We start from the raw sequence: 27,172 nt of genomic DNA, 5'->3' as shown, positions 1-27,172 counted from the left end.
AGACACTCACACACTCAGATGCCGATTCCAGCAAAGGAAGGCCCAGTCCGGCTGTCTGTGCTGAACTGAATCTAACGCCGCAACAGAGCTCACCCACAGGCCAGGCAGGCTGAGCCCAACAGCTGACAAGCAAGGATGTTCCATTTCCTGGGTGTCCTGACCCTTTACTTCAGCCGCTGCTGCTCTTTACACACTGTGTCTGGAATTCAGTATTGAATGCCTCGTGCCTGACTGCCTTTGAAGTGGGGCATTGACTTTTTCCTGCCATTGGACTGGAACTTGCGCTTTTGGTTCTTCTGGATGTCTAGCTTGCTAACTCACCCCACAGATCTTGGGGCTTGTCAGCCTCCATAATCATGTGAGCTAATTCCTCATAATAAACAAACAAATATACATATCTCCTGTTGGTTCGGTTTCTCTGGAGAACTCTAAATATAGACACAAAAAAGAAGGAAAAGGAAAAAAAAAAAAACACTAGATAAAGTGACCCATCATCTAGAAAGACAACAGTCAGTGGAGCCAGACCCAGTGACGGCCTGTGTCATAAGGCAGAGACTTGATTTATTTAAAGGCATTTATTTATTTACTTATTTGGCTGCTCCAGGTCTTATTTTCAGCTCTATGGGATCTGGTTCTATGACTAGGACCGAACCCAGGCCCTCTGCTCTGGAGTCTTAGCCACTGGATGACCAGGGAAGTCCTTGTTCTGCTTTGTTTTTAAGTCAGTAACAATAACTAAGAATTGTATTTACAAATAATACATAAGACGTCAATTTTTTACAGACTTTCTAAAAAGAAACTATTTTTAAAAGCAGTTTTAGACTCATAGCAAAATTGAGGGGAAAGTACAGACATTTCCTGTACATTCCCTGTCCCCACCCACCCATCCCCTGCCCTGCCAGCCTCCCCCATTATCAACATCGCTTACCAGAACAGTGCATGTGTTACAGCTGATGAAACTGCATCAACACCTTGTACTGACCCAAACAGTTTACATTAGGGTTCTCTCTTGGTGTTGTATATTCTATGGGATTTGGGGATTTTTTTGGCCATGCCTGATGTCTTGTGGAATCTTTGTTCCCTGACCAAGGATGGAACCGTCTGTTCCGTCTGCTTTGGAAGTACAGAGTCTTAACCACCAGACTACCAGAGAAGTCCCTTCTATGGGTTTTAACAAACATATAAATACAAGTGTCCACACCTGACCTGCCTCTTGAGAAACCTGTATACAGGTCAGGAAGCAACAGTTAGAACTGGACATGGAACAACAGACTGGTTCCAAATAGGAAAAGGAGTACGTCAAGGCTGTATATTGTCACCCTCCTTATTTAACTTATATGCAGAGTACATCATGAGAAACGCTGGGCTGGAAGAAGCACAAGCTGGAATCAAGATTGCCAGGAGAAATATCAATAACCTCAGATATGTAGATGACACCACTCTTATGGCAGAAAGTGAAGAAGAACTAAAGAGCCTCTGGATGAAAGTGAAAGAAGAGAGTGAAAAAGTTGGCTTAAAGCTCAATATTCAGAAAACAAAGATCATGGCATCCGGTCCCATCACTTCATGGGCAATAGATGGGGAAACAGTGGAAACAGTGTCAGACTTTATTTTTCTGGGCTCCAAAATCACTGTGGATGGTGATTGCAGCCATGAAATTAAAAGACACTTGCTCCTTGGAAGGAAAGTTATGACCAATCTAGACAGCATATTAAAAAGCAGAGACATTACTTTGCCAGCAAAGGTCCGTCTAATCAAGGCTATGGTGTTTCTAGTAGTTATGTATGGATGTGAGAGTTGGACTATAAGGAAAGCTGAGCACCGAAGAATTGATGCTTTTGAACTGTGGTGTTGGAGAAGACTCTTGAGAGTCCCTTGGACTTCGAGGAAATCCAACCAGTCCATCCTAAAGGAGATCAGTCCTGGGTGTTCATTGGAAGGACTGATGTTGAAGCTGAAACTCCAGTACTTTGGCTACCTGATGCAGAGAGCTGACTCGTTTGAAAGGACCCTGATGCTGGGAAAGATTGAGGGCAGGAGGAGAAGGGGACGACAGAGGATGAGATGGTTGGATGGCATCACCGACACAATGGACATGAGTTTGGGTAAACTCTGGGAGTTGGTGATGGACAGGGAGGCCTGGCGTGCTGCGGTTCATGGGGTTGCAAAGAGTCGGACATGACTGAGTGACTGAACTGAACTGTTAAGGATTACACAGAACATTTTTATTGCTCTAAAAATCCCCTGTGCTTCACCTTTTCATCTCCCAGCCCCCAACCCCTGGCAACCACTGATCTTCTTACTGTCTCCATAGTTTTGTCTTTTCCAGAATGTCATATAGTGAAAATCACACAGTATGTATTCTTTTCAGGCTGACTCTTTCACTTAGTAATATGTGTTTAAGTTTCCTCTATGTAGTTCAACTGCTTATTTCTTTTTTAAAAAATTTTATTGAAGTGTAGTTGATGCACAATATTATAAAAGTTGCAGGTGTACAACAGATGGCTTATTTTTTAGTGCTGAATAATATTCCATTGTCTGATTGTTCCACAGTTTATTTATCCATTCATCTATTGAAAGACATCTTGGTGGCTTCCAGATTTTGGCAATTGTGAATAAAGGTGCTATAAACATCTCTGTGCAAGTTTGTGTGGACATGTTTTCCACTCCTTTGCATAAATACCAAAGAGTCTGACTGCTGGATTGTGTAGTAGGAGCGTGTTGAGTTTTATAAGAAACCATCAAACTGTTTTCCAAGGTGGACGGACTATTTTGCATTCCCACCAGCTGTGAATGAGGGTTCCTGTTGCCTTGGTGTTTTATTTTTTATCATGAGTGTGTATTTTCTATACAAAAGCAGCATTTCCTGCTTGGGTTGCAAGAAAGTCAAGCACAAGAAAGTCAAGTGACACTGTTGGGAGTAGGCAGCAGCTCCACTTCAGACTCTTCTTATATGGGCTCCTGGGGAAAAAGAGCAGACCCCAACCTCTGGAGAACTTGGGCTCTGTGGTTCCACTCCATCGCAGTCAGGAGGGATTTTGGCTACAGACTGGAAACACCAAACAACACCAGCTCAGGTCACATGGTCTCTTTTGATGTCAGCAGGGTCGGTTGGCCAGTCCATCTGGCGGAGCTTGCTCCACCGTCCTTCACCTCCTGGTCCAGTCCTGACCCCCGCCCACATCCAGCAGCAGGAGGGAAGAGCAGGACAGAGGAGACAGCCCCTTGAAGCCAGCCAGGGTCTCAGCACCGGAAGGGGCCATAAGGAGCTTCAGGGGAGCCAGGAAGGAAGCTGCTTCTCCAGGGGAGGGCAAGGTTACCATGTCTAGGTCTTGCTCTGCTATCAAGCATCAAAGCAGAGGGCAGAACTCTTCCTCAATCAAACCTGCAAATGCCCCCTGGACACCTAAATGGAGAAGATGCCAACAAGAGCGCAGTGTGCTTGTGAGATGCTTAGCAATGGGCAGATGTGACAGCCCTTGGGGAGTGTGGGCCAGGCCACAGCACCTCCCACAGGCAGCTTTGCATCCACCCTATTTGTTTCTGCCTTAATCTCTTTGACAAATGTTCTGGGCGTCGGAATAAATCGGGATACAGGAGATATATGGTCCCTGCCCTCACGGAGTTCACAGTCTTGTGGGGAAGAACAGATAAAAATTATGATCTCCTCTGCTCAGGAATGTTTAATCAAGCTCTAGACTTCCCTGGTAGGGACAGGACACATGGGAGATAAAGGAGAAAACTGAGCAATGCTAGGAGGGATCAGCCAGGTGAGTGTGGGACATTCTACAATGTGACTTATCTGAACCGTTAAAAAAAATTCAATGCAAGGGGAAAAAAGGCCAAAGACTGTTGTAGACTAAATGAGACTAAAGAGATACAATAACCAGTTGCAAAAGTAAACCTTGATTGGATCCCAGATTGAAAAAGAAAAGTGATAAAATGCATTTCAGGGGACTTTCCTGGTGGTCCAGCGGTTGAGAATCTGCCTTCCAATGCAGGGGATGCAGGCTCAATCTCTGGTTGGGGAACTAAGACCCCACACACCACAGTGCGACTAAGCCCACGTGCCTCAACCAGAGAGCCTGCGCACCGCAACTGCTGAGCCTGTGTGCTCTAGACCCTGTGCTCCATAACTAAAGAAGCCCCTGTGCACTACAGCTAGAGAAAGCCTGTAAGCACAACAAAGACCCAGTGCAACCAAAAGAGGGGGTGCATTTGGGGGGGGTGTCTTTTTTTAATTTTTAAATTGAAGGATAATTGCTTTACAGAATTTTTGTCATACATCAACAAGAATCAGCCATAGATAGGGGACACCCATGTCCCCTCTCTCCTGGAACTCCCTCTCCATCCAACCCTTCAGCCTGTTGCAGAGCCCCTGTTTGAGTTCCCTGAGTCATACAGCAAATTCCCATTGGCCATCTATTTTACAAACGGTATTGTAAATTTCTATGTTGCTCTCTCTATACATCTCTTCTCCCTCCTCTCCTCCCACCATGTCCATAGGTCTGTTTTCTATGTCTGTTTCTCCACTGCTGCCCTGAAAATAAATTCATCAGTGCCATCTCTTCAGATTCCATATATATGTGTCAGTGTATGATATTTACATGTCTCTTTCTGACTTACTTCACTCTGTATAATAGGCTCTAGTTTTGTCCACCTCATTAGAACAGATTCAAGTGCGTTCCTTTTTATGGCTGAGTAGTATTCCATCATATATATGTACCACAGCTTCTTTATTCATTCATCTGTTGATGGACATGTAGGTTGCTTTCATGTTCTAGCTATTGTAAATAGTGCTGCATTGAACATTGGGGTACATTTGTCTTCGTTGTGTAAGCCACAACAAAGACCCAGTGTAACCAAAAAACTGGGGGCTGCATTTTAGGACAAATGGGAAATTTGAATGTAATAGATGAGGCTGTGGAATTACTGTTCATTTTCTTAGGTGTGATACTGGTAGCAGAGAACATTTTTGTTTCTCCAAGGTCCATGTTGGAGTATGTAGAGATGAAATGTTTGGAGGCGTGAGTTGGTTCCTTATACGGAGTGAGGGTAGGGGTATGTTCAGGGGTTGAGCTGGAGGCGTGGCTTAGGTGGTTTGCATATCCCTTGGATGGTGTTGAGTGCAGGGGGTATACGCAGTACCCTGCTTTCACTCCCAACACCCACTTTTTCCTCCCAGCTCTTCAAAAGTGGCAGTTGGGTTTTGAGGCTCTTTGTATCTTTTTGTCCATAATTTGCTCCAGCGGCACATACACCCAGTTGTTTTTAGTCCCATATAGTATCTTTGTATTTTGTTGCTCAAAGAGACATTTGTCCAGGTACCAGCATTGCAGCAAAGGGCCCAGGGTCCCAGCCTGTCTCACCCCAAGGTCCTTGGTGGCCCTTTCAGGATGGTAGTTTTGAACCCTTCTTTTGCAAGCTGGTTCTGGGTGGGTCACAGTCACCTGCAGCTGGGTGGTGGCTAACACCCCATGGAGATGGTTTTAATAGAGGAGCGCCCTGGCCAGAAAGAGCTGAGTGTCTCACTGGGGGAGCAGTGTCAATCACTGCTAGTCACAGCTAAGAATGAGGAAACAGGAGCAACTTACATGGAAATAAAAACATGAACTTTACGGAAGGGGCAGCTAACCAAGGGATGATTCACTTATATCAGGCTCAAGTCCAGGCTGAATTAATCTCTGGTGAAAGAGGCCAGATCGGCGATAGCTGAGGGGGTGGGGAGAGTGGTGGAAAATTCTGTCGTCACTGCGACAGTGGATCCACAGGTGCATGGCCTTAGAGAACTCACTTCTGTATGTCAAGTTAAACAAATGGATTAGGCCAATGACTTCCAACACAAAAAGTAAACAGCAAAAAAAAGAAAAAAATCTTCCACAGTCCCTGGGCTGATGAAACACTTGCTTAATGCTGTCTAGACTTCTCCCTCCAACCACTGCGCTACCATCCCTGCCTTCTCTCGTTGAACCTGTGGCAGGTAAGGACACTCTCAACGGCCATCCAAGCTTGGAAAGGCAGAGAGGCTGGGGCTGCAGTGAGTGGAGCTAAGAGGAACGAGGTGGCACGGCAGCCCCCTACTGCAAGGAGAGGACGTGTGTGGGCTGTGCGTGCTAAGTCACTTCAGTGGTTCCAACTCTGTTTGATACTATGGACTGTAGCCTACCAGTCTCCTCTGTCTATTGGATTCAGCAAGAATACGGCAGTGGGTTGCCATGCCCTCTACCAGGGGATCTTCCTGATCTAGGGATTGAACTCTCATTTCTTTTCTCCTGCTTCAGCAGGCAGGTTCTTTACACTAGCACCACTTTGGAAGCCCCAGGGAGAGGACACAGACCGCCAAACCTAGAGGGAGACAAGGCTGGCAACGTAGGGAGCCGCCTCTAAGGAACAGTAAGTATTCCCTCCTTGTCAATGTTTACAGAAGTGGGAGGAAGGTTGGTGTAATCCTTTACATGGTAGAATTCACCCTTCAAGCCATGTGCCCCCAGAACTTAGTTCTGTGTTGGAGGAGGTTTAACTATTGTTTCAATCTCTGTACTGGTAAGTCTGCTCCTATTTTGTTTCTTGTTGGGTCAGTTTTGGTTATTTGTGTTTCTAGGAATTAGACCATTTCACCTAAGTTATATAATTTGTTGGTGCATGACTGTTTATAATATTCTCTTACCTTCCTAAGGATAAGAGATCTTCATGACCGAGATAATCATGAAGGTATGATCACTCACCTAGAGGCAGACATACTGGAGTGTGAAGTCAAGTGGGCCTTAGAAAGCATCACTATGAACAAAGCTAATGGAGGTGATGGAATTCCAGCTGAGCTATTTCAAATCCTAAAAGATGATCCTGTGAAAGTGCTGCACTCAATATGCCAGCAAATTTGGAAAACTCAGCAGTGGCCACAGGACTGGAGGTCAGTTTTCATCCCAATTCCAAAGAAAGACAATGCCAAAAAATGTCCAAACTACTGCACAATTGCACTCATCTCACACGCTAGTAATGCTCAAAATTCTCCAAGCCAGGGTTCAACAATATGTGAACCATGAACTTCCAGATGTTCAAGCTGGTTTTAGAAAAGGCAGAGGAACCAGAGATCAAATTGCCAACATCCGCTGGGTCATCGAAAAAGCAAGAGAGTTCCAAAAAAAATCTACTTCTGCTTTATTGACGACGCCAGAGCTTTTGACTGTGTGGATCACAATAAACTGGAAAATTCTGAAAGAGATGGGAATACCACATCACCTGACCTGCCTCCTGAGAAATCTGTATGCAGGTCAGGAAGCAACAGTTAGAACTGGACATGGAACAACAGACTGGTTCCAAATAGGAAAAGGAGTATGTATATTGTCACCCTGCTTATTTAACTTATATGCAGAGTACATCATGAGAAATGCTGGGCTGGAAGAAGCACAAGCTGGAATCAAGATTGCCAGAAGAAATATCAATAACCTCAGATATGCAGATGACACCACCCTTATGGCAGAAAGAGAACTAAAGAGCTTCTTGATGAAAGTGAAAGAAGAGAGTGAAAAAGTTTGCTTAAAGCTCAACATTCAGAAAACGAAGATCATGGCATCTAGCCCCATCCCTTCATGGAAAATAGGTAGGGAAACAGTGGAAACAGTGGCTGACTTTATTTCTGGAGGCCCTCAAATCACTGCAAATGGTGACCGCAGCCATGAAATTAAAAGACGCTTACTCCTTGGAAGAAAAGTTATGACCAACCTAGATAGCATATTAAAAAGCAGAGATGTTACTTTGCCAAAAATGGTCCATCTAGTCAAGGCTATGGTTTTTCCAGTGGTCATGTATGGATGTGAGAGTTGGACTACAAAGAAAGCTGAGCGCCGAAGAATTGATGTTTTTGAACTGTGGTGTTGGAAAAGACTCTTCAGAGTCCCTTTGACTGCAAGGAGATCCAAGCAGTCCATCCTAAATGAGATCAGTCCTGAATAATCATTGGAAGGACTGATGTTGAAGCTGAAACTCCCAATACTTTGGCCACTTGATACAAAGAACAGACTCATTTGAAAAGGCCCTGATGCTGGGAAAGATTGAAGGTGGGAGGAAAAGGGGATGACAGAGGATGAGATGGTTGTATGACATCACCGACTCAGTGGGCATGAGTTTGAGTAGGCTTCAGAGTAAGTGATGGACAGGGAGGACTGAGGTGCTGCAGTCCATGGGGTCACACAGCTGAACAACTGAACTGACTGACTGATCCTCCTAAGATGAGCTCATTAGTAATTTCCCTGGATTTCATTTCGTATTTTGGTCATTTGTTTCTTTTCCTTTAGTCAGTCTAGCTGAAGGTTTGTTCATTCTGTTGCTTTTCAAAGAAAACAACTTTGCTGACAATGGTTCTCTATTGTTTTCCTACTTGCTCTTCTGTTATTTCCTTCCATGAGCTCTGGATTTAGTTTTTTCTACTGCCTTTAGTTGTAGTTAGGTTGACTGAGCTCTCTATTTGTAGACATTTACATCTATAAATTTCCCTACTTAAACTGCTTTAAGTTCAATCGCTCGTGTCCGACTCTTTGCGACCCCATGAATTGCAGCATGCCAGGCCTCCCTGTCCATCACCAACTCCCGGAGTTTACCCAAACTCATGTGCATTGAGTCAGTGATGCCATCCAGCCATCTCATCCTCTGTCGTCCCCTTCTCTTCCTGCTTAATTGCATATTAGATTTTGGTGTGTAGGGCTACCCTGGTGGCTCAGTGGTAAAGGATCATCTGCCAATGCAGGAGACGACGGGTTATATCCCACATACCGCAGAGTAACTAAGCCCATGAGCCACAACTACTGAGCCCATGTTCCAGAGCCCAGGAAGCACAACCACTGAACCCGTACGCCACAGCTACTGAAGTCCAAGCACCGTAGAGCCCGTGCTCCACAAAATGAGAAGCCACGATAAAAAGCCTGCACACTGCAACAAGGAATAGACCCCTCTTGCCGCAACTAGAGGAAAGCCTGTGCTGCAACAAGGACCCAGCACAGGCAAAAAAAAAAAAAATTTGCTTACAAAAACCAATTTGTGTAGTGTTTTATCCTGTAGTTCATTTGTGGTTTCTCCTTTGATCCTTCAGTTTTTGAAGTGTCCATTTCCACATATTTGAGTTTTCCAGCAGATAACAGTCTTCTGTTCTGTTACCTACATTTCACTGTGGTCAGACTACATTCTTTGTATGATTTCAACCTTTTTTTTATTGAGACTTGTTTTACAGTCTAACATGTGGTCTCTCCTGGAGAATGTTCCACATGCACTTAAAAATAACAGGTACCCTGCTTCTGTTGGGTGAACCGTTCTGTTAGGCCTAGTTGGCTTTTTTTGTTTTAAGATGTGTATTTGGTATGTACATTGTGCTTAGTCGCTCATTTGTGTCCAACTCTGTGACCCTTTGGACTGTAGCCCTCCAAGCTCCTGTCTGTGGGATTCTCCAGGCAGGGGATCTTCCTGACCTAGGAACAGAAACCTACATCTCCTGTCTTCAACACTGTAGGCACATTCTTCACCTGCTGAGCCATCAAGGACTTACTGGGATATACAATACATGAAGCATGTGAAACTCATGCAACCGCCACTCCCCTTGAGGATCAGGACCCCATTGATACTACCACCCTCCCTGGACACACCCATGCTGTTCCGACAGGGAGCACTGTGGCCAACATGTCGACCATCTTGCTTCCCTTCATCACTGCCTCATGTGTGTGAATCCATGAAATGTATATATTTGGTGTCATGTTTTGTAGAACGCCATCACATTTCATCAGCTCCCACAACTTAATTTCATCCTGCTCTGTTTGAGGAGACGCTGCAGTGACACCGGAGCTCGGCCCTGATGGTGTGCACTTGCCCCTCAGATCCTCCACCGCCACCCCCCGCCCTGGGTGGAGTTTGAGTAGCTAGAAGCATCTTGGCTCATCCCCACCTCCTGGTCTCTCCACTCCACCCAACATCCAGAATGTTACAGGCTGACGGTGCAGAGGCCCGGTGAGACCACAAGGTGGGACAACATTCCCAACTATGCCTAATGTCCCCCAGAACAGGTAGGGGAGCATGCCCCCCCACCCCTAGGGGTGGGCTCTGCTGGGCCTGTCCCTGATCCCGCTGCCTACCTGTCCTTAGGGTGGGCTTCTGGGCAAACCCTGGGGGCACTGTTCCTCCCTAAGCCTTTCTCTCCTTTTGTACCCTTGGGCAGGAACATGGCTGCAGAGGGATAGGAAGGCGCACACCTGGGGTTTCAAGATGTCAGTGGGCAACTTGGAGCCCCCCCGTCCTGGACACTGCCCCTCGTCCATTGGGGCCGGTCTCTGGGTGTGCTACCCCCTCTCCCTGACAGGGCTCATAAGCCTTTTCTGCTGGACTGGAAGGCCCATGGGGCCACTTGGGCAGTGAGCACACAGATGAACCAGTGTCCAGCTGGTCAGGCACTCAGACCCTGCTCCTTGGCCCCACAGCTGCTCCACGCCTGAGGCAAGCCCACACGGTGACGTGGTGGCAGATGTGTCTCCCAGCCCTGGTGACACTTCATAAATAGCTCTCTAGCCAGAGCCAACTTGGAAAATTCCAGGGACAAGGAAATTTACCGCGGGTTGCAAATAGCTGGGCCTTGCCTTAAGCAGGGAGCCCCGCCCATGTGTGGTAAGCAGGTTAAGCAGGAAGGAGGGACTTGGCAGGCCCACCACGAGGGAGTCCTTTAATAGAGACAGGCAGACAGGGGACACGACTTGGCCCTGCACCTAGAGTGTGGTGGCCCCTCCTCCCCCACCTGGCGTGGCCCCAGGGTGGACGTGGGAGGACAGGTGGATTTAAAAAACACTGTGGGACCAATTCTTCACTCGTACAGAAAAGGGCAACTTGGGGGGAACAGGCTGCTGGAGAATCTGCACATGGAGCTGAGTCTGAGCCCGACCGCCAGTAGGAGGGAGCCTGCTGCCCCCCACCCCTCCCAGCCTGCACATGGGTGAGGGCAGGAGCCCATGGAGACCCACGCTGCACAGAGGGACCAGCCACCCTACATCTATTAGTGTTTCTACACTATGTACACTATTGTGCTTTAGAGCCCCCCACCCCCAGCCTCAGCCTGAAGCCCCTGCCATAGCAGGTTGGGCGAGACTAGGCCCCAGGACAGAGTAACCCCCTCCTTGCTGGCCTAGGGCCAAACGGGTCATTGAAACAGAAAGGTCAACGCTGGACAAGATGCAGGCTGGTGGGAGCAAGTGGGGTGGGGGGCCTGGGTGAGGCTGGAGTTCAGGGGTGGTGGGTATGCATGAACCAGGCAGGGCTGGACAAGCATGGGCTGGTACAGATGGGGGCAGGGCTGGGCATCTCCTCAAAAACAGTTCTGCAGCTGCAAACTGGGCCAGTGAGAACCCTGCCCCAGGGCTCCGCTCCCAGCCAGTGCAGTGCGGCCTCCAGCAGCCAGGTGTCAGGGGCGGGTCCCAGCTCCAGGTGTACACGTGGGGAGGGCCGCTGGTGTCAGGTGGGGCTGGGCTGGAAAGAAGGGTGCGAGACATCGGTGGGCATATCTCTGCCAGCCAGGTGGTCGACGGATAGGGTCAGTTGTTCTCGAAGAGAGAAAGCAGGTCATCGTTGCTGTTCGTGGGGAGGTCAGGTGGGCCCAGGTAGGACAGCAGCTCATCAGGGTTAGTCAGTTCTGGAAGCAGCTGGGGACAAAGCAAACCTGATAGCAGCTCTGGCCTCAGACCTGCCACATCATCCCAACCGGGTCCCCAGGCCCAGCCGGGAAGTGGGGTGCCCCCCCCGCTAGCCTCCAACACAGGCTAGCACCAGAGCCCCTCAGTCTGCTCCTCACAGGGCCTCTTCCTGCCGAAGACTGCTCTGCAACCGGGAATCACTTTTGTTAAGCTGTCCAAGGGCAACATGGAACACCCCGGCCCGTGAGGGGTCCTGAACACGAACAGCATGAATGCAGAAGGTAGAATTTTCTGCTTTGAGCTGTGCTTTCCACATTTTTTCACACTGAACTTTGTATTCATTTATCAGGATGGAGGGACAATCACCTGTCTTTTATGCACTGGTTCTGGCTCGCACACCACCTGTGAGTCAGACAAGTCAAGTCAGACCCTTGTATCACTGGCCACAAGCCAAGTCTTCCCGGGGACTCTGCATGTGCCATGTTGGCGCGCAGGTCCCGAGAACCAGATGCCTGGACACAATCACCCCACAGCTACTCTGGACACCTGATACTCAACAAAAATGCTGGCATCACCCAGCCAGCTCTCCCCGAGTCTGGAAGCCATGGAGGAGTCACTGTCTTTCCTTCTGTGAAGTGCACGGACCCTGGGGACAACAGATAAGCACCCCGGATCCCCAGCTCCAAGTGCTCCCCAGCACAGGACCCAGTACTCACCTCCAGAGCCGGTTCCGGGGCCTCCCCTGCCCCAGACACGGGGGGCCCCATCATGCCTGTGGCAGCACTGAAGGCCAGCTCGCTGAGAGGCCCCGAGTTCACTGGGCCCAGAGCTGGCCGGGATGCTGGGGAGGGTTTGGATGATGCAGCTGGGGCCCTGGGGGGCCTCCAAGGTTAGGGGCGTGCAGCCCTGGGGGCCCGGGGTTATGGGCTGGGTCCAGGTGACCTGCTGGTGCCATCTGAGGAGGAGAGAATAACCTAGTAAAACGGCTTGAGGGCTCCCTGGGGGGACACCTGCACAGCCCCTCGACTTGACACTGACCTGGCCTGGGAGGCAGGGGCCGGACTTCTCTGGCGTCAGGAGGTTGCTGGGGATGTCGGGTTGATAGGAGACAGGCGGAGGCCCTGGGGTGAACTCAGTCAGGGTTGGGGTGCTGGGTGTGGTGGGTGGGAAGGATTCGGGGAAGGTCCCGGGTCCCAAGAAGCTGGAACCTGAGAGAGGAGAGCCAGGTCCAGGTGAGGGCAGGGGGCTCACGCTGGCCAAGCCACAAGGGCAGACTGGCCACAGCACGGGTGGGACTCACTGCGCTCGCCCAGAGGATGTTGGCCTTTATGGAAGTTGCTACTTGGGCAAGGGCATTTCTTCTCGTTGCTGCTGGGGGAAGTGGTCATGACACTGCCAGGAGGCTGTGAGGGGACAGGAATGGGACCCACCACACCCAGATACTCCCACCCGCAGGCCTGGATGGGGCTGGTCTGGAAGTGTGCCAACACAGACCTCTGTTCCAAACCTCTGGAGAGGTGGGCACAGCCACAGCCCGGGCCCTGCTGCCGCCCATCCCCCACACCCAGCTGGGCATCTGTACCCCCAAGTCCCCAATCAGGCCCCCAGGCTTGTGGCCCTCAGAGCAATGCATTCACAGGCGGCAGACTGGTGGGAGAGGCTGGATCATCACCCAGGAGCCTAATTTTCCAGGGCGAGTCCCCTGTACTCACCCTGGCCAGGGTAGTCGCCAGGGGCCGGGGCTGAGGGGGGTTGCAGGGGGGTGAAGGGCGTGGCACCCGGGCCCAGGGCAGCGATCATCTCCATCACGCTGGGCATGAGCATGTGGGCAGGGCTCACAGTGCGGCAGCGCTTCAGCACTGGCCCATCTGGCTCTTCCTTGACGTGTAAGTCAGGCTTCACCGGCACTGGCTTCCAGCTGCACGTGGGGTCGATGGTGATCTCCTCGAAGTCAGAGCTGGGCGGGCACAGCGGGGCTGGTTACCAGCTGCCGTGCCGTCTCTCCCGGACCTGCACTGTTCCTAGGCCAACCTTCCACTCAAATGCTTGTGGCCGCCCAGCACGCTCCACGTGCCTGTGGCACCCAAGTTGGACGTGGATTCCGTCCACGGCCTGGAGCCGAGGCTGCTCCATGCTGAATCAGCACGGGGTGTCTCCCGCCTGTCCCAGGGCTGCCCTCTGGGGCTGTAGGAAAGACTTACTTCTGAATGTAAATGAGAATGCCCAGCATGTACTGGTCCACCTCCAGGCCCTCCAGCAACGCTGTCTTGCTGTAGAAAACCAAGGGGACACAGCTCAGAAGGCTGGCCCGATCTCACCTGGGGCACGGGACCCATCACATCTCCACCCCCCGTGTGAGATGACCCTGCGTGAGGTCACTGCCTCGAGCAGCACCTTCCTTCCAGGCCTGTACTGTGAGCCCCACATCTGGGGCAGGCACTTCTCAGTGCTGATGGAAGGAAATGACTGTTAATAGTCCCTAAGGACGTGCCACCCACCCCCAGAGCCACGGGGACCATCTCTGACACACTCACTTGCACACGGGGCACCTCCAGGTCCCTCGCTCACAGTTAAGCTGTAAATAGGACTCCAGGTCAAAGCACTGCAGAGAAAGGGGAGACAGTTACTCACACTGGGGCTGGGGGTAACCCAGCCATGCCCTGCGAGCCAGCCCTGCAGTTCCAGGGACGTGGGGCTTATTTACTGCATGTTTGAGAAGGCGCATGTGCCAGGCTTTCACCATGGCACCATCCTCATGTAAGAGATAGGATGCCTACGGAGCCTTCATGGGAATGACGTGTGGCCAAAGCAAGAATTGGCCAACCGTGCTGATAGGGAACAACCTCCATGACGTACAGCGATGGGTATACTGCTTATGTAACCAAAAGGTGGGGAGTGAGGGGGAGGGTGCGGGTACTTGTCTACCCACAGTGTTTCTGCAGAAAGAATCTGAGGTGCTGCTCCTGGGGGCAAGGCAGGGAGCAGACTGTGCCCTGCATCCCCAATGCTGTTTGAAATCGGAGCCCCAGGACTTCCCTGGTGGTCCAGGTGGGGCCATGCTCTCCATACAGGGGGCCTGGGTTTGATTCCCAGTCAGGGCACTCTATCTCACATGTTGCAACTCAGAGTTCACGTGCTGCAACTAAAGATTCTGCCCATAGTAACTGAAAGATCCCACATGGCCGCAACAAAGACTGAAGACCTGCACGCCACAACTAAGACGCAGTGCACCCAAGTAAGTAAATAAAAGAGTAAATGAGTAAAATACAGTGGAGCCCCAAGAACCCAGTAAAACGGCTGTTATCCTTAGGATAATATTAGAAGAAACAAAAGCCCAGCCTGAGGGAAGAGGGCAGGGGAGCCAGGCCGCCTGTCCACTGGCTGGCCTGCCCTGCCGCCCACTAGCTGAGGTGCTCAGAGGCCACATCTGCCAAAAACAGTTAAACGGCAGCAAAATCTTTGGAAAAGCGCTGTGGTGACCACCCACCTGTATGTGGCGACAGTCGTGGCCCCGGGCAGGGAGCTGGATCCTGCGGAAGGTGATGGGGCACTTGAGGGCCACCTTGATGGCTGTCTGCTCCACCCCATCCTCTCCGTTGGGCCCTGGGGTGCCAGGGATGGTTCCGCTGCTGAAATTCCGCTTTACTGACACCAACAGGGGAAAGCAGGATGTGAGCGGGGGCAACCAAGCGGGACTAGGCCACTGCTAGCTCAGCACCTCTGAGGTCCATTCTGGGACTGACCGCTACCCTCTGCACGGAGCCCCCGACCCAGAGGAGACAGCCTTGTCTAACATGTGGACGTGCCAGGTGTGGCAGTGGCCCCAGCAGGGCTGAGGAGCACGAGGGCCACTCACTCTTGGTGATGCAGTGCTCCGCGGGCAGGAGGCGCTTCTTGAGTAGGCCCTGCAGCACTGAGCGGACGGACGGCCGATGCACCAGCTGCAGCACGAAGAGGTGGGACTGCAACGGGAGGATGTGGTCGGCGGGGTGCGGCCCGGGGAGGCTATGTGCTGGCCCACTCTCTCTCACAGCTAATGCACAGGCAGGCTACTGCCGCGCCTCCCGGGCAGTCAGGAGCCCACACCCACAGCTATCGGTGAAGCTCACTGTGTGTCTGCACCAGTGTTCAACCAGGGCCTCTCTGTTGAAACACAATTATTCGAGAGGCCCCCGAGTGCACCCTGCCTACAGCATCCATTGGTATCCTATGCTGGGTCCACGTGATAACACCCTAGGCCCACAGGGCTGCATTAGGGCTGCCTTGCCTCTGCTCCCTCCCACCTAAGCTGATCAGAGCTGCGCATCTAAGTGCCTCTTCTAGTGCTGCATCTGGAGCTGCCGGAACCCAGATGACTCCTTCAGGGTCAGCTGGGACTCGGGACTTTGTGAGCTTCTTCCAGGAAAGAGGCAAGCTTAGCTTGCTTCTCTTACATAATTAACATTTGAAGCTTACACGAGCATCAAATCTAGTTACTGAACCTAACCGGAAAGCTGCCAGGACATTTTTAACTGAGACCCTTTTCTCAAAGGCCCATCACGGGAAGGAGGAGAGCCAGTGCCATCTTCTTCAGTGATGACGGCCCCACCCTGCCCTGCTACGGGCACTCACGCAGCAGCAGGCGGTGACAGTGATCTGGATGGTGTTGCGGCCCGGCTGGCACACGTGCTTCAGGTAAAGGGGCTTGTGGGAGGTCTTGTTGTCGCCGCGCTCGATGGTGAGCGGGGTGGCGTTGACGCTGACCTGCACAGAGGCTGGCCAGTTGGTGTTCATCTGCCGGTCCTCGTGGTGGTAGCACTTGAACTGCAGCTCCAAGTCAGGCCTGCATGGGGAGGACGGACGCTGAGAGTCAGGGGGCGGCAGGTGGGGCCGCAAGCCGTGGGGCAGGCGTCCGCTCACCTCAGCATCAGGGTCTTGTAGACGGAGTCTCGGAGCTGGAAGGCATGGTTGCTCACCGCCAGATTGTGCTGCAGGCGGAAGGGCTCCAGGACAACCCCATCCCGCACGGGGAAGGTCAGCCGCAGCTCGTCACAGGGGCCGCTGCCTGGAAGCAGGCCACGCAGGTGTGAGCAGGCCACCGGCCCTTGATGGCCACCAGGCCAGGTAGCCTGCCCCTGCCCCCATCATGGGGCCCATGGTGGAGGGGAGTGTGGCCCCTCGTCCCCTCCCATGGGGCTGGGGCTTAGGACAGCATCTCTCCTAGGACTCTGGGCTCGGCCTTCACCTCCAACGAAACAGGATCTTGGTGTCCTGCCATTCTTCCCTGCCTCAGTCACCTGGCCCAGTGATCCCTGCATCATGACTCGGAGAACACGCTCCCCACCCAAAAAGGTGGCGCTTCTGGTGCTTTCAGAGGGAGCAGGAGGCAGAAGAGGTATGAACGGGCCACCTGCGACCACCCCGGTGCTCAAGTCGGGGTTTTAAGACCCCAGTTGCTGCTGCTGCGGTGGTCTCCCAGATATCAGGAGTGGGCTTCTGGGGGCCCATACATACCCTGGAACCACACCCAAAACTTTGGGTACATGGCTATTTTTCTAGAGAGGTGATCTACACCTCAAATGGATTTGCAAAGAGCTCCATGAACAGAAAATAAAGGTGAAGCCCTCCCCTCACCCCTCAAGTTCTCTGCAGGACTCTCCAGAGCCTCCTGCCCACCTGTCCTGAGAGCAGACCTCACTCACCAGGTGGCGATGGATGTAAGTTGCTCACACTGGGCTTGAGGTCAGGCAGGAAGGGAGACTTGACCTCCTGGCTGGTAGACATGTAGGGGATGGTGCTGCCGGGGGTCATGGGTGGTGTGGGGCTCCCGGGCAGTGGGGAGCTGGGGTAGCCAGGGATGGAACGAGCAGGCTGTGGGGTAGAGCAAACAGCAGAGGTGGACTAGTAAGGGGGTGCTTATTCCTGGAGCACCCGCCGGGAACGGTCAGGACAGGGATGGGGGCAGCCCCAGGGGGGCTTGGTTGGGCCTCCACACGTCCTCCTGCTTGAGTGCCCTCTCTCCCTGCACCCACCCCGTGAGCCTCCCGCCCGCTTGCCCATCTGGCCATACCCCATTCAGGCCAGGCTGGCTGTAGCTGATGCTGCCCCCGTTGAAGCTGGCACCCTGCCCGTTGAACTGTTCTGCAGGCTGCAGGAGAGAAAACCGCGTGAGCCTGGGGCTGCCGCCTGCCTCTGAGCAGGGCCTGGAACTGACCCTAGGAGAGGGCTGGGGACAAGGGAACTCGGCACATGCATGGGTGGGTGTTGGCCTTTTTTCTTCTTTATACACTTTTTGGGTTTTCCAAATAATCTACAGGGAGCACACACAGATGTCATAATTTACAGAATTACCACTACAGAAAAAGAGCTGACCCCACACATCAGAGGGATTTACAGGGAAGCCACAGAGGCTGAAAGGACATAGGTACTCACATCTCCTCGCCCTTCTCCAGCAGCACCTCTGTCACTCAGGCCCTTCCTGACCCCTCTGCCTGTCCCCTCGCTGGGCTACTTGGCAGCAAGCTGAGGGAATGGGGACACTTTTCCCTAAAGTGGCTTGGTACTTGCCTGATGCTCCGCGCTATTCCCTATACCATATCTCACGGTGTAGGAGCCTCTCAGAGAGGCTCCTTTCAAACCTGAACGCCTGTCCTGGGAGCTGCCCTACACTGGTCAGGACCCCTGTGAAGCTCGTGGCTGCCTGGTCACCTGAGCACTCTGGGGCCCACTCCCTAGCCGGCCCTGGCTGCCTCAAGGTCTGTCTGTGTCCCACAGTGCTGGGCGTGGGGCCAGCCAGGGTCACAGAGGCGGGAGTGAACCGGCCCTACCTTGTAGTGTGGTCCCGCAGGGCTGGCGGTGGACAGGGATGGGCTCGCGCCCTGCTGCAGGGGCAGCCTGTGCCCGGGGTAGGAGGATGGGGCAGGGGGCTGCCCAGGGCCAGGTACGTACTGGGTGGCACCAGGCGTATACTGGCCTCCTGGCAGGTACTGCTGCCCAGGGTACACCTGAAGAAGGAAGAGGCAAAATGCCAAGAAGAGGTGTCGGGGAAGCCGGTTCCCACAAGGGACGATGGTGTCCCTCATCAAGCATGGCCAGTTCTCTCACATACAATGGCTCTGATGGCCCTCGTGGGGAGGGAAGCCCAGCTACTCACCTCGCCCGAGTAGGCTCTCTTGACACCCTGTCGGGGCAGCGGCTGGGCCTGGGGGGGGCCTGGGTACCCTTGCTGGGGCAGGCGCTGCCCTGCATAGAGGGGCGCCATGCCCACTGCCCGGGTGGAGTTCATGCCCATGGAGCTCATGCTGGAGGGGCCCATCAGCCCTCCCACGCTGGCTGGGTTCATGCTGCTGGGCACGCTGGGCCCTCGGGGACCACCGTGCTGCAAGAACTGGCTGTTAAAAGACTGTCCAGCCCCCATCTGGGAAAAGAAGACAAGAACCATCCAGACCTTATCCACCAGTGTGGGCGCCACCCCCAAGCCCACCCCTTGCAGGCAGGCTGTCCCCAGCCCGGGTCCTCTCCCCTCAGCTCCCCACTCCTTTCCTGTCTCATCTTCATCACTCCTGGAATACAGCCTGCACGTCCCCAAGCCCTCCACCCTGGTTGCCTGACAGGCGCCCGTCTTCTGGGCCAGCACACATGGGCCACACAGGAGAAGCTGCGGGGCCTCACCGCTCCGTACTGGCTCAGCTCCTGACTCTGCTTCTCCTGGAGGGCGGCCACGGTGGCCGTGGCTGTGGCGGTGGCCGTGGCGGCGGCAGCAGCCACTGCAGCAGCCGCCGCTGCTTGAGTGAAGTCGGTGGATGGCCGTGTGGCGTGTGAGGGGAGGCCCAGGCCCCCCGGACCCCCTGGGCCACCTGCATACCTGCAAGAGACAGACGGCTCAGCTCAGAGGCACTTCCCTGGCCTCTCCTTGGGGGCACATGGCACCTATGGGGAGCCCCATTTTTTCCCAGACACCCCATCATTAGCTCGGGAGCTGGCAGGAGCAGCAGAGTCATAGTAACTCCTGACCACACAGTTCCCTGGTGCCCACCAAGCAAGAAGCATCGCCCCCCAGAGGGCTCCTGGCACACCTGCCAGGGGAGGAGGGCCCTGCTTACCCGGTAGTGAAGCCAGGGCCCCCGGGGTAGACCCCGCGGCCATACACCCCTTGTGGCACGTAGCCCTTGTTGGCACCACCCTCACCGAATGCCTGCTGTCCGAGGCACTGTGGGGAGCTCAGGGCGGAGCTGCCGCCTGCCATGCCGGGCATCACGGAGCTGCCGGGGGGGCTCCCTGCAGGGCCCATGGGGTTCCCCAAAACCTACAAGGAACCGAGAATCACTAAAGGAGACCATGCAAACAACCTGCTTCGTGCAGTGGTTCTAAAGTGGTGGAAAGAAGAGGCCTGGCAGGTGAGGAGGTGGAGGTGGGGGCAGAGGGGAGGGGTGGTCCAGAGGGGTCGTGGGGAGCTGTGCACACGTCCAGGTGTGGAGGCCAGGATCCCATGCCATGCATGAAAGAGCTAGTCTCTGAGGACGTGGGAGACTCAAGAAGCCCTAGCTCCACGCCTCCAAGACCTAAGCTGGGCACTGACGCCTCCCAGGGTGGGGCCAGGGCTGGGCTCACCTGGCTCTGTGCTGCGTTGCCAACTCCCCACACGGTTGTGACCACAGACAGTGATCCTGCTGGCTGAGTGGCACTCTGTTGCCAAGGCACCGCCTCATATGCGAATGGACCATCACTGCACAGAGAGGCACAGGTGGAGAGCCTGGGTCAGGAGGCCTCAGGTGCCGAGAACCCCACCGGGGAGGATCTGAAGGCTGAGAGCAGCGGGGTCCCACTCTACCACCACCTTCCCACGTTCTGAGGCCTAAGAGGGGAGGGCAGCCGGAGCCCCCACTCACCTGTGTGGTGCGGGGGGCAGGGCAGGTTTCATGGGGTTCATGGGGTTCATTGGCTTGGGAACAGCCTGAAGGCCAGGTCTGCGGGAGGCAGGAAGCGGCCCTCACCGGTGCTCACGTGAGACTTGGCTGCTCTGGCTGCAGGGACAAGGGGGACGGAAGTGCGTGGAGACGCACCTGGGAGAACCAAGCCCTGTCCTGCCTCTGCTCTGGAAGGTAGGGAGGGTGACGGGGACCTGGGGGCCCACTCGGCATGCGGGGGGAGCAGTCAGGCCACCCTGGCATTGGCCCGACCTTACACTGCCCACCCTGGCAAACCTCTGCTCGCACCACCCCTCTACATCTAGCCCAGAAGCTAGCATTAGCCCTTGCTGGTCAGGCCCTGCCACCACGAGCCCCTGGAATACCTTTGGAAGATGGAAGAAGGCTTTCTGATCCCCAAAACCTTCCACATTCCCCCTCCCTACCTGAAGGCGTGGATACACATAAAAGCCAGGGAGCATTCAGGACCCAACTGTCAGAATCCACCCCGGCTCCTCTGCTCCAACCACACACAAGGCCCCAGGGTGGAGGGCAAGGCCAGAAGCACACAGGGGGCCAACATGAGGCACTACCCTGCCCCATGGTGGGCAGGCCCTCCAGATGCCGGAGTCACAGGGTCAGCTATCCTCCAGCCAGATTGGGGGCTGGGGGTGTGTGTGTGGGGGATGCCTGCTGGAACTTGGTGTGGGGTCAGCAGCTCATCCTTGGCTGGCAGCGCCCCCACCCCAGGGCAGAAGAAGGGTGACATGTGCCCACTCCCTCATTCTGAGGCCAAGGGGGCTGCCTGGGGCAGACCTGACCCCTACAGATTGCCTGACATCCTGGGTGATGATGCAACAAAGCAGGGACGCACACACAGCACAGTGGACAGAGGGCTGGTGGTGACCCAGTGGACACTCATGGAACTTGTGTGCCAATGCTGGAAAGGGGGGATGCTTCCCCCCACCATGTGGGGCCAGCTCTCTTCCACTTAGCACCTCAGAAAACCAGCGAAGCAGTGGTTGGCTTCTCCTCCAGGCTGCCAACGCCTTCAGACACCACCACAAGCAAACCCTTCACCTACCAGGCTGAGGGCCCTTGCTGGCACTCCCAGGGCCACTTACACACACACACACACACACACACACACACACACACACACACACACAACCTGGGGAAGCTAACTTGCAGAGGTTCAGTCTGGCCTCCTCAGAACTCATACAGAAGCGAGCGGGCAGCCCTGGGACTCACTCAAGCCCAGAGCTCACACTCCGTCCAGGCCCCCCACAGAGCACTGGGGTAAGCAGGTCCCGGAACTGGGAGGGGAGGTGATGGATTAGACAAGCAGAGGAAAGAGGCATCTGGTGGGCTTGTCCACCTCATACCTGACCCTGCCCCCCTTCCCTATGGTCCTCCCCAGAGGAGTCAAGCTCCAGACCATGTGACAACCAGGAAGCAGAGGCCAAAAAAGCAAGGGGCTGGTGGCTCCAGAAGGCTCAGGGGTCGCTGGACTCGGGCCTGGGAGCCAGAATCACCCAGCCAGGCAGGGGAAGGCTGGTGGTCCCCAGTGGGGGCAACCACCAGGATGGTGACACTGTAATGAGGGATGGGGGGAGCTGCCAAAAGATAGAAACTCCCCCCAGACCTGCTGAGTGGGGCCTGGAGCAATATATGGGGTTTTCAGGACTTAGAACATAGGCAGGCTACTCTAGACTGTGGTGTTGGCAGGGGGATTGACTCAGAGGTTAACAGAACAAACTAGGCAACTCAATAGAGACCCACGCAAACATACCCAATGGACAAAGTTTTTGACAAAGATGCAAAAAGGAGGAAAGACAGTATTTTCAACAAATGGTGCCGGACCTACTGGACATGCAAATGCAAAAGACAAACATAAACCAAAAAAACCCCCTAAACTTAGAAATTAACTTGAAGTGGGTCATAGATTTTAAACATATAGCACAAAATCATAAGAACTTTCTTAGGTTTGACACCAAAAGCATGATTCATAAAAGGAAAAATTGAATATTTCTGTTCTGTGAAAGACCCCACAAAGAGGATGAAGAGATAAGTTACAGACTGGAAGAAATATCTGCAAGCCACATATCTGACAAAGGACAAGTATCTAGAATGTATAAAGAACTCTCAAAACACAAAAGTTAAAATTAGAAGACAGGCAAAAGATATGGAGACATTTCACCAAAGAGGATGTACAGATGGCAAATAAACATCCGAAAAGATGTTCACCACCACTGGCCATCAGAGAAATGCAAATTAAAACCACACCGAGGTATCGCTACACACCTACCACGATGGCTAAAACAAAAAAAACAGTGTGATTTCCCTGGTGGTTCAGTGGCTAAGACTCTGCATTCCCAATGCAGGGGGCCTGGGTTGGATCCCTGGTCAGGGAACTAGATCCCACATGCTGCAAAGATCCCACATGCCACAATTAAGACCTGTCACAGCCAACAACAAAAAAAGTGACACCATCAAATGCTGGCTAGGAGAAATTGGGTCTCTCATGCATGGGTGGTAGGAATATAAAATGGTACAGCCACTCTGAAAAATGATTTGGTAGTTTCTTATAAAACAAAGCATGCAGCTACTAGACAACCAGGGCTTCCCTGGTAGCTCAGATGGTAAGACTCCTCCTGCAATGAAGGAGACTTGGGTTTGATCCCTGGGTTGGGAAGATCCTCTGGAGGAAGGCATGGCAACCAGTATTCTTGCCTGGAGAATCCCCACGGACAGAGAAGCCTGGTGGGCTACAGTCAATGGGGTCGCAAAGAGTCAGACACGACTGAGTGACTAAGCACATAGCACACTATACAACTTAGCAACTGTATTCCTGAACATTTATCTCAGAGAAGGGTAAACCTAGGTTCACACAAAAATCTGTATGTGAATATTTATACAGTTTTATTCCTAATAGCCAAAGAATGGAAACGCAGATATCCTTCAATGGTGAAGAGTTAACCAACTGTGAGCCTGGAGGCATAAAAAGGTAGGGCTACTGATACAGGCACCAACCTGCAGGAATCTCCAGAGAACCATGCTGCGTGGAAAAAGCCAGTCCCCAAAGGTTACACATTTTATGACTCCCTTTACATAACATCCTTGAAATGACGGAATTACACAAATGGAGAGCACACGGGTGGCGGCCAGGGGTTAAACACGGGGAGCAGGGAAGCGAAGCCAATGGGAATACAGAAGGTGGGCATGGAATATCTGTATCAACTGTATTGATGGAGTTGTACTCTCCAGTGATGTTGTGCTACACTTTTACAAGATGTTACCACTAGGGAAACCCAGTAAAAGATACAGAGCTCTCTGTGTTATTTCTTGTAACATTTTAAGAATCTATAATTCTCTCAAACTACAAATTTAGTTAATGTACAAACACCACCAGCTCTATCTCCCCACAGAGATGCTCTGGGCCATCATTTCCCACACTAAAGCTGGCTGGATTGGCCAGGCCCACTTTGCTGTCCCAAAGGGAAGAGCAGGAAGAAGACAGGGCTCCCTGGCCCGGGTCAGAGTCCCAGGGCACGCTGTGTTAGTTCACAACTGCAGCTTCTCCAACGGCAGCTCACCAGAACTCAGCCCCACTTTGAGTTCAGAGGGTGGAGTGAGGCCAAAGACTTGCATTTCCAGTAAGTTTGCAGGTGCTGCTGCTGGTACCACAGTTTGAAAGCCCCGGAGAGCTGGGGAGGAGGGGGGACAGGGCAGGTGCAGGGCGGGGGCCCCTGTGGAGGCTGCTGGTCTGGGGCCCAGTGCAGCTTCCTATATCACGTGAGTCTGGGGAATTCCACCCCTATGACTTCTCTGCTGTGGACAAGACCACAGACATTTCCAGTTCCCCCCGCCCCCGAGCTTACTGAGCGGGGGCAGTGACTTCCTGCCAAGCTCCTGAACCAAGTCAGCTCTCTTCCCTGACAAGCCCCAAACTCTCCAGGTTGGGGACTGGGGGACCCTCTGCTCCTGACAAAGGGAGAGAGATGTGGTGTGAGTGCAGACCCTCCTCCCACCTCCTGGCCGTCAGAGGAAGAGTTAAGAAGGAGCCTGGGTGTGTGCAAGGCCAGGGCCAGCCTCTGGTGGCTTCCTGCTGGTGGGGGGCTTTCCCTGTACATCAGCTCTCACTGGAAGCCAGGACCTTGGCAGAAAGCCCTGGTGTGATGTCAGTCTAGAAGGCCACATGGCTTTCGGGGGGTCAGATCACATTTTTCTCCAGTAAAAGAGCTACAGACAACTCACTTCTCACACCCCCCTTTCCCAGGACCTCAGAGCATCCGCACTGCTGTCTCCAAAGGCAGATGTTACCATGGGTCAACCTCTTCTGCCCTCACTCCATGCTCCTTGCCTAGGCACCCAGCAGCAGCACGCCTCACAACCACCCACCAGACCCCAGGAGGGCAGTGCCAACACAGTCATAGAGCAGGGACTCGCTGCCTCCTCCAGCACAGGGAATCCACAGTTACCGGTGACAGGCCCCAAACAGAGGAACACTGGAGTCAAACAGACTCAGAGAAGGGAAACTAACAGCTCAAGAGTCCCGGGAGGACATATAAGTGGGGGGCTCACATGCTCAAGTGGCTGAAGTCCTGCCCCTCGACTTGGAAGGCCACACACTGACTGGCTGAAGTGTTCAGAGTTCATTCAAGATGCCCAGGAAGGAGCTCTGCTCAACGGCCCAGGTGTGGGAAATTCCAGAGAACAGCTGAAGAGCTGCCCTGCCCTGAGCCTCAGTTTACAATGTGGAAAATGGGTATGTGGTGGCCACTCTAGGACCAAGAGAGGGGAGGACACATGACCCCCTTTAAATCATCAGCCCCGGCTCCCATCCTGGATCCAAGGGCTAGCGGACACTCCATGCGGAGGCCTGGCTGCCTCTGGAGATCAATCCTATGATCGGGAGTCCTCCCCAGGTACATCCTACCAGTCCTTCTGAATCTGTCTCTCATTATCTCACCTTTCTCTTTCCAGCCAGGAGCCACCCTCTGGGTGTGACAAGTCCCCAAGGCCAGTACTCACTGGGTGAGGTTAGGAATCCTTCACCTATCCTGTTACCTCTGTCTAGCTTCTTCAAGGGAAGCCCTCTGGTTCCAGTGTGACAGGATTTGGTGGGTGAGTCTGTGATCGCCCTATCAACTGTCTTACAGATTGAGTCACATGTTCTGTGTATTTCCCTGTGAAATCTTCTGAGATAATACAAATGACTTAAATACATCACCATGGATATTCCGCAACTATCAGGAAGAGAGTACAGGGAACACGACGTAGGGGAGCAGGTCTAGGGGAGGCAAGGAACGCTCGGAGGAGCAGGGTAGGGGGGTACAGGGCAGCGGGGAGCAGATGGGGGAGGCTAGGGTAGGACACCCCTAGGAGGGAAGGCTGGACACGGTCCCGCCTGAGCTTCAGTATGTCCTGTTGGGAAAACAGTATTTCCACCAAAATCTCGGCTGGGGGCTGAAATGTTAGGGTCGCCAGCCCCAGAGCACACCTTCGCGGGTCTCACATCGCGTGCCAACGGCACGCACGGCCCGGAGGGGCCCTAAAGGTGAGCCTTCAGGCCACAGCGCAGAAAGGAGGGAGCGGGGCCAGTTTGGGTGAGGGCCCGTGTGAGGCTCCTGCCCAGACACCTTGGGCGCTTGGACGGATTCCGGCCAGCCGCAACAAAGGCTCAGGTGAGGGGTCGCCTCGGCGCGCAGCGGGCCAGTCGGCCCAGGACCACGACGCACGCGCCGCAGGTGCGGCAGGTGGGCGGCAGGGCCGGCTCCAGCCCCGTCGGGGCCCCGCCGAGGCGATGCAGCGCCGGGCCCGGGGACGCCGCACCTGCCGCCTCCCGCACCTGCCGCACCTGCCGCCCCCGCCGCCCGCACCTGCCCGCCTGGTCCGCTCACCTCCTCGCCGCCCGGCCCGGCCCCTCGCCGCTGCGGCCCCCGGTCCGCGCTGCTCCATGCGCTCAGCCCGCCCTCAGCGCCGCCCGCCGCCCCGGGGCTGCCGCCGCCCGCGCCATCGCGCCGCCGCCCGCTCCGAGGGCACAATGGAGCCGCCGAGTCGCTCATGCATATGCATGACGCCGCGCGCCGGCCCCGCCCCCAGGCCAGAGCAGTGGAGCCCCGAGACAGCGTTCGGGCGCGGGTGGCCGCGGGCCTGCGCAAGCTAGGGCGGCTGGCCGGCCAGGAGCGGGGCAGGGAGGGAGGACGGCTTGGGGATGACCTGCGCTCCCCGCCCCTTCCACACCTTTCCAGGCGCAGCGTCTGCGGAGTCACCAGCGCTTGCTCTCCGCTCTCTGCCGGGGCGGAGCAGAGGAGGCGGGGCCTGAAAGAGGGCGGATCCAGGAGGAGGGGTGGAACCGGGCGGGTGGGAGGCGGGGCCTGGAAGAGGGCGGAGTCTTGTCGGAGGCCGGGTCTGCGGAGGTGACCCCGTGTCAATGGGCCACTTCTGGGAAGTGTCTTGTAGGAAAAACCACGCGGAATCACACAACGCATTCTCCTCACTGTTCTCTCATCTTCCTAGAGTGCGTCCTGTTGAAACATTGTTAGTCACTCGACTTCTAGCCAGATGAAGCAACCTCTCTGGTGGGTTGGCATCTCCATATGCTATTATCAGTCTTTTAAGTTATTC

The 27,172-nt window shown here is 54.0% G+C and overlaps 1 protein-coding gene across 1 annotated transcript; it reads right to left on the bottom strand.

Moving 5' to 3' along the window:
• Positions 1-10,662: 10,662 nt before the first annotated feature.
• Positions 10,663-26,754, bottom strand: ZMIZ2 (zinc finger MIZ-type containing 2). Its single transcript, XM_070369392.1, is given in 20 exon segments — positions 10,663-11,666; positions 12,374-12,504; positions 12,507-12,612; positions 12,696-12,865; positions 13,370-13,614; positions 13,859-13,927; positions 14,192-14,259; positions 15,145-15,302; positions 15,514-15,619; positions 16,269-16,479; positions 16,557-16,701; positions 17,339-17,507; positions 17,707-17,784; positions 18,464-18,640; positions 18,790-19,053; positions 19,308-19,500; positions 19,739-19,941; positions 20,247-20,361; positions 20,525-20,659; positions 26,446-26,754. Coding segments are annotated over 19 exon segments (2,766 nt in total). The 5' UTR covers positions 20,575-20,659; positions 26,446-26,754; the 3' UTR covers positions 10,663-11,558.
• Between the last annotated feature and the right edge of the window lie 418 nt (positions 26,755-27,172).

This window comes from Bos mutus, chromosome 4, assembly GCF_027580195.1.
Source record: "Bos mutus isolate GX-2022 chromosome 4, NWIPB_WYAK_1.1, whole genome shotgun sequence".
NCBI classification, from domain to species: domain Eukaryota; kingdom Metazoa; phylum Chordata; class Mammalia; order Artiodactyla; family Bovidae; genus Bos; species Bos mutus.
Note: the sequence above shows the minus strand (reverse complement) of the source record. Positions and strands in the feature narration are given on the sequence as shown.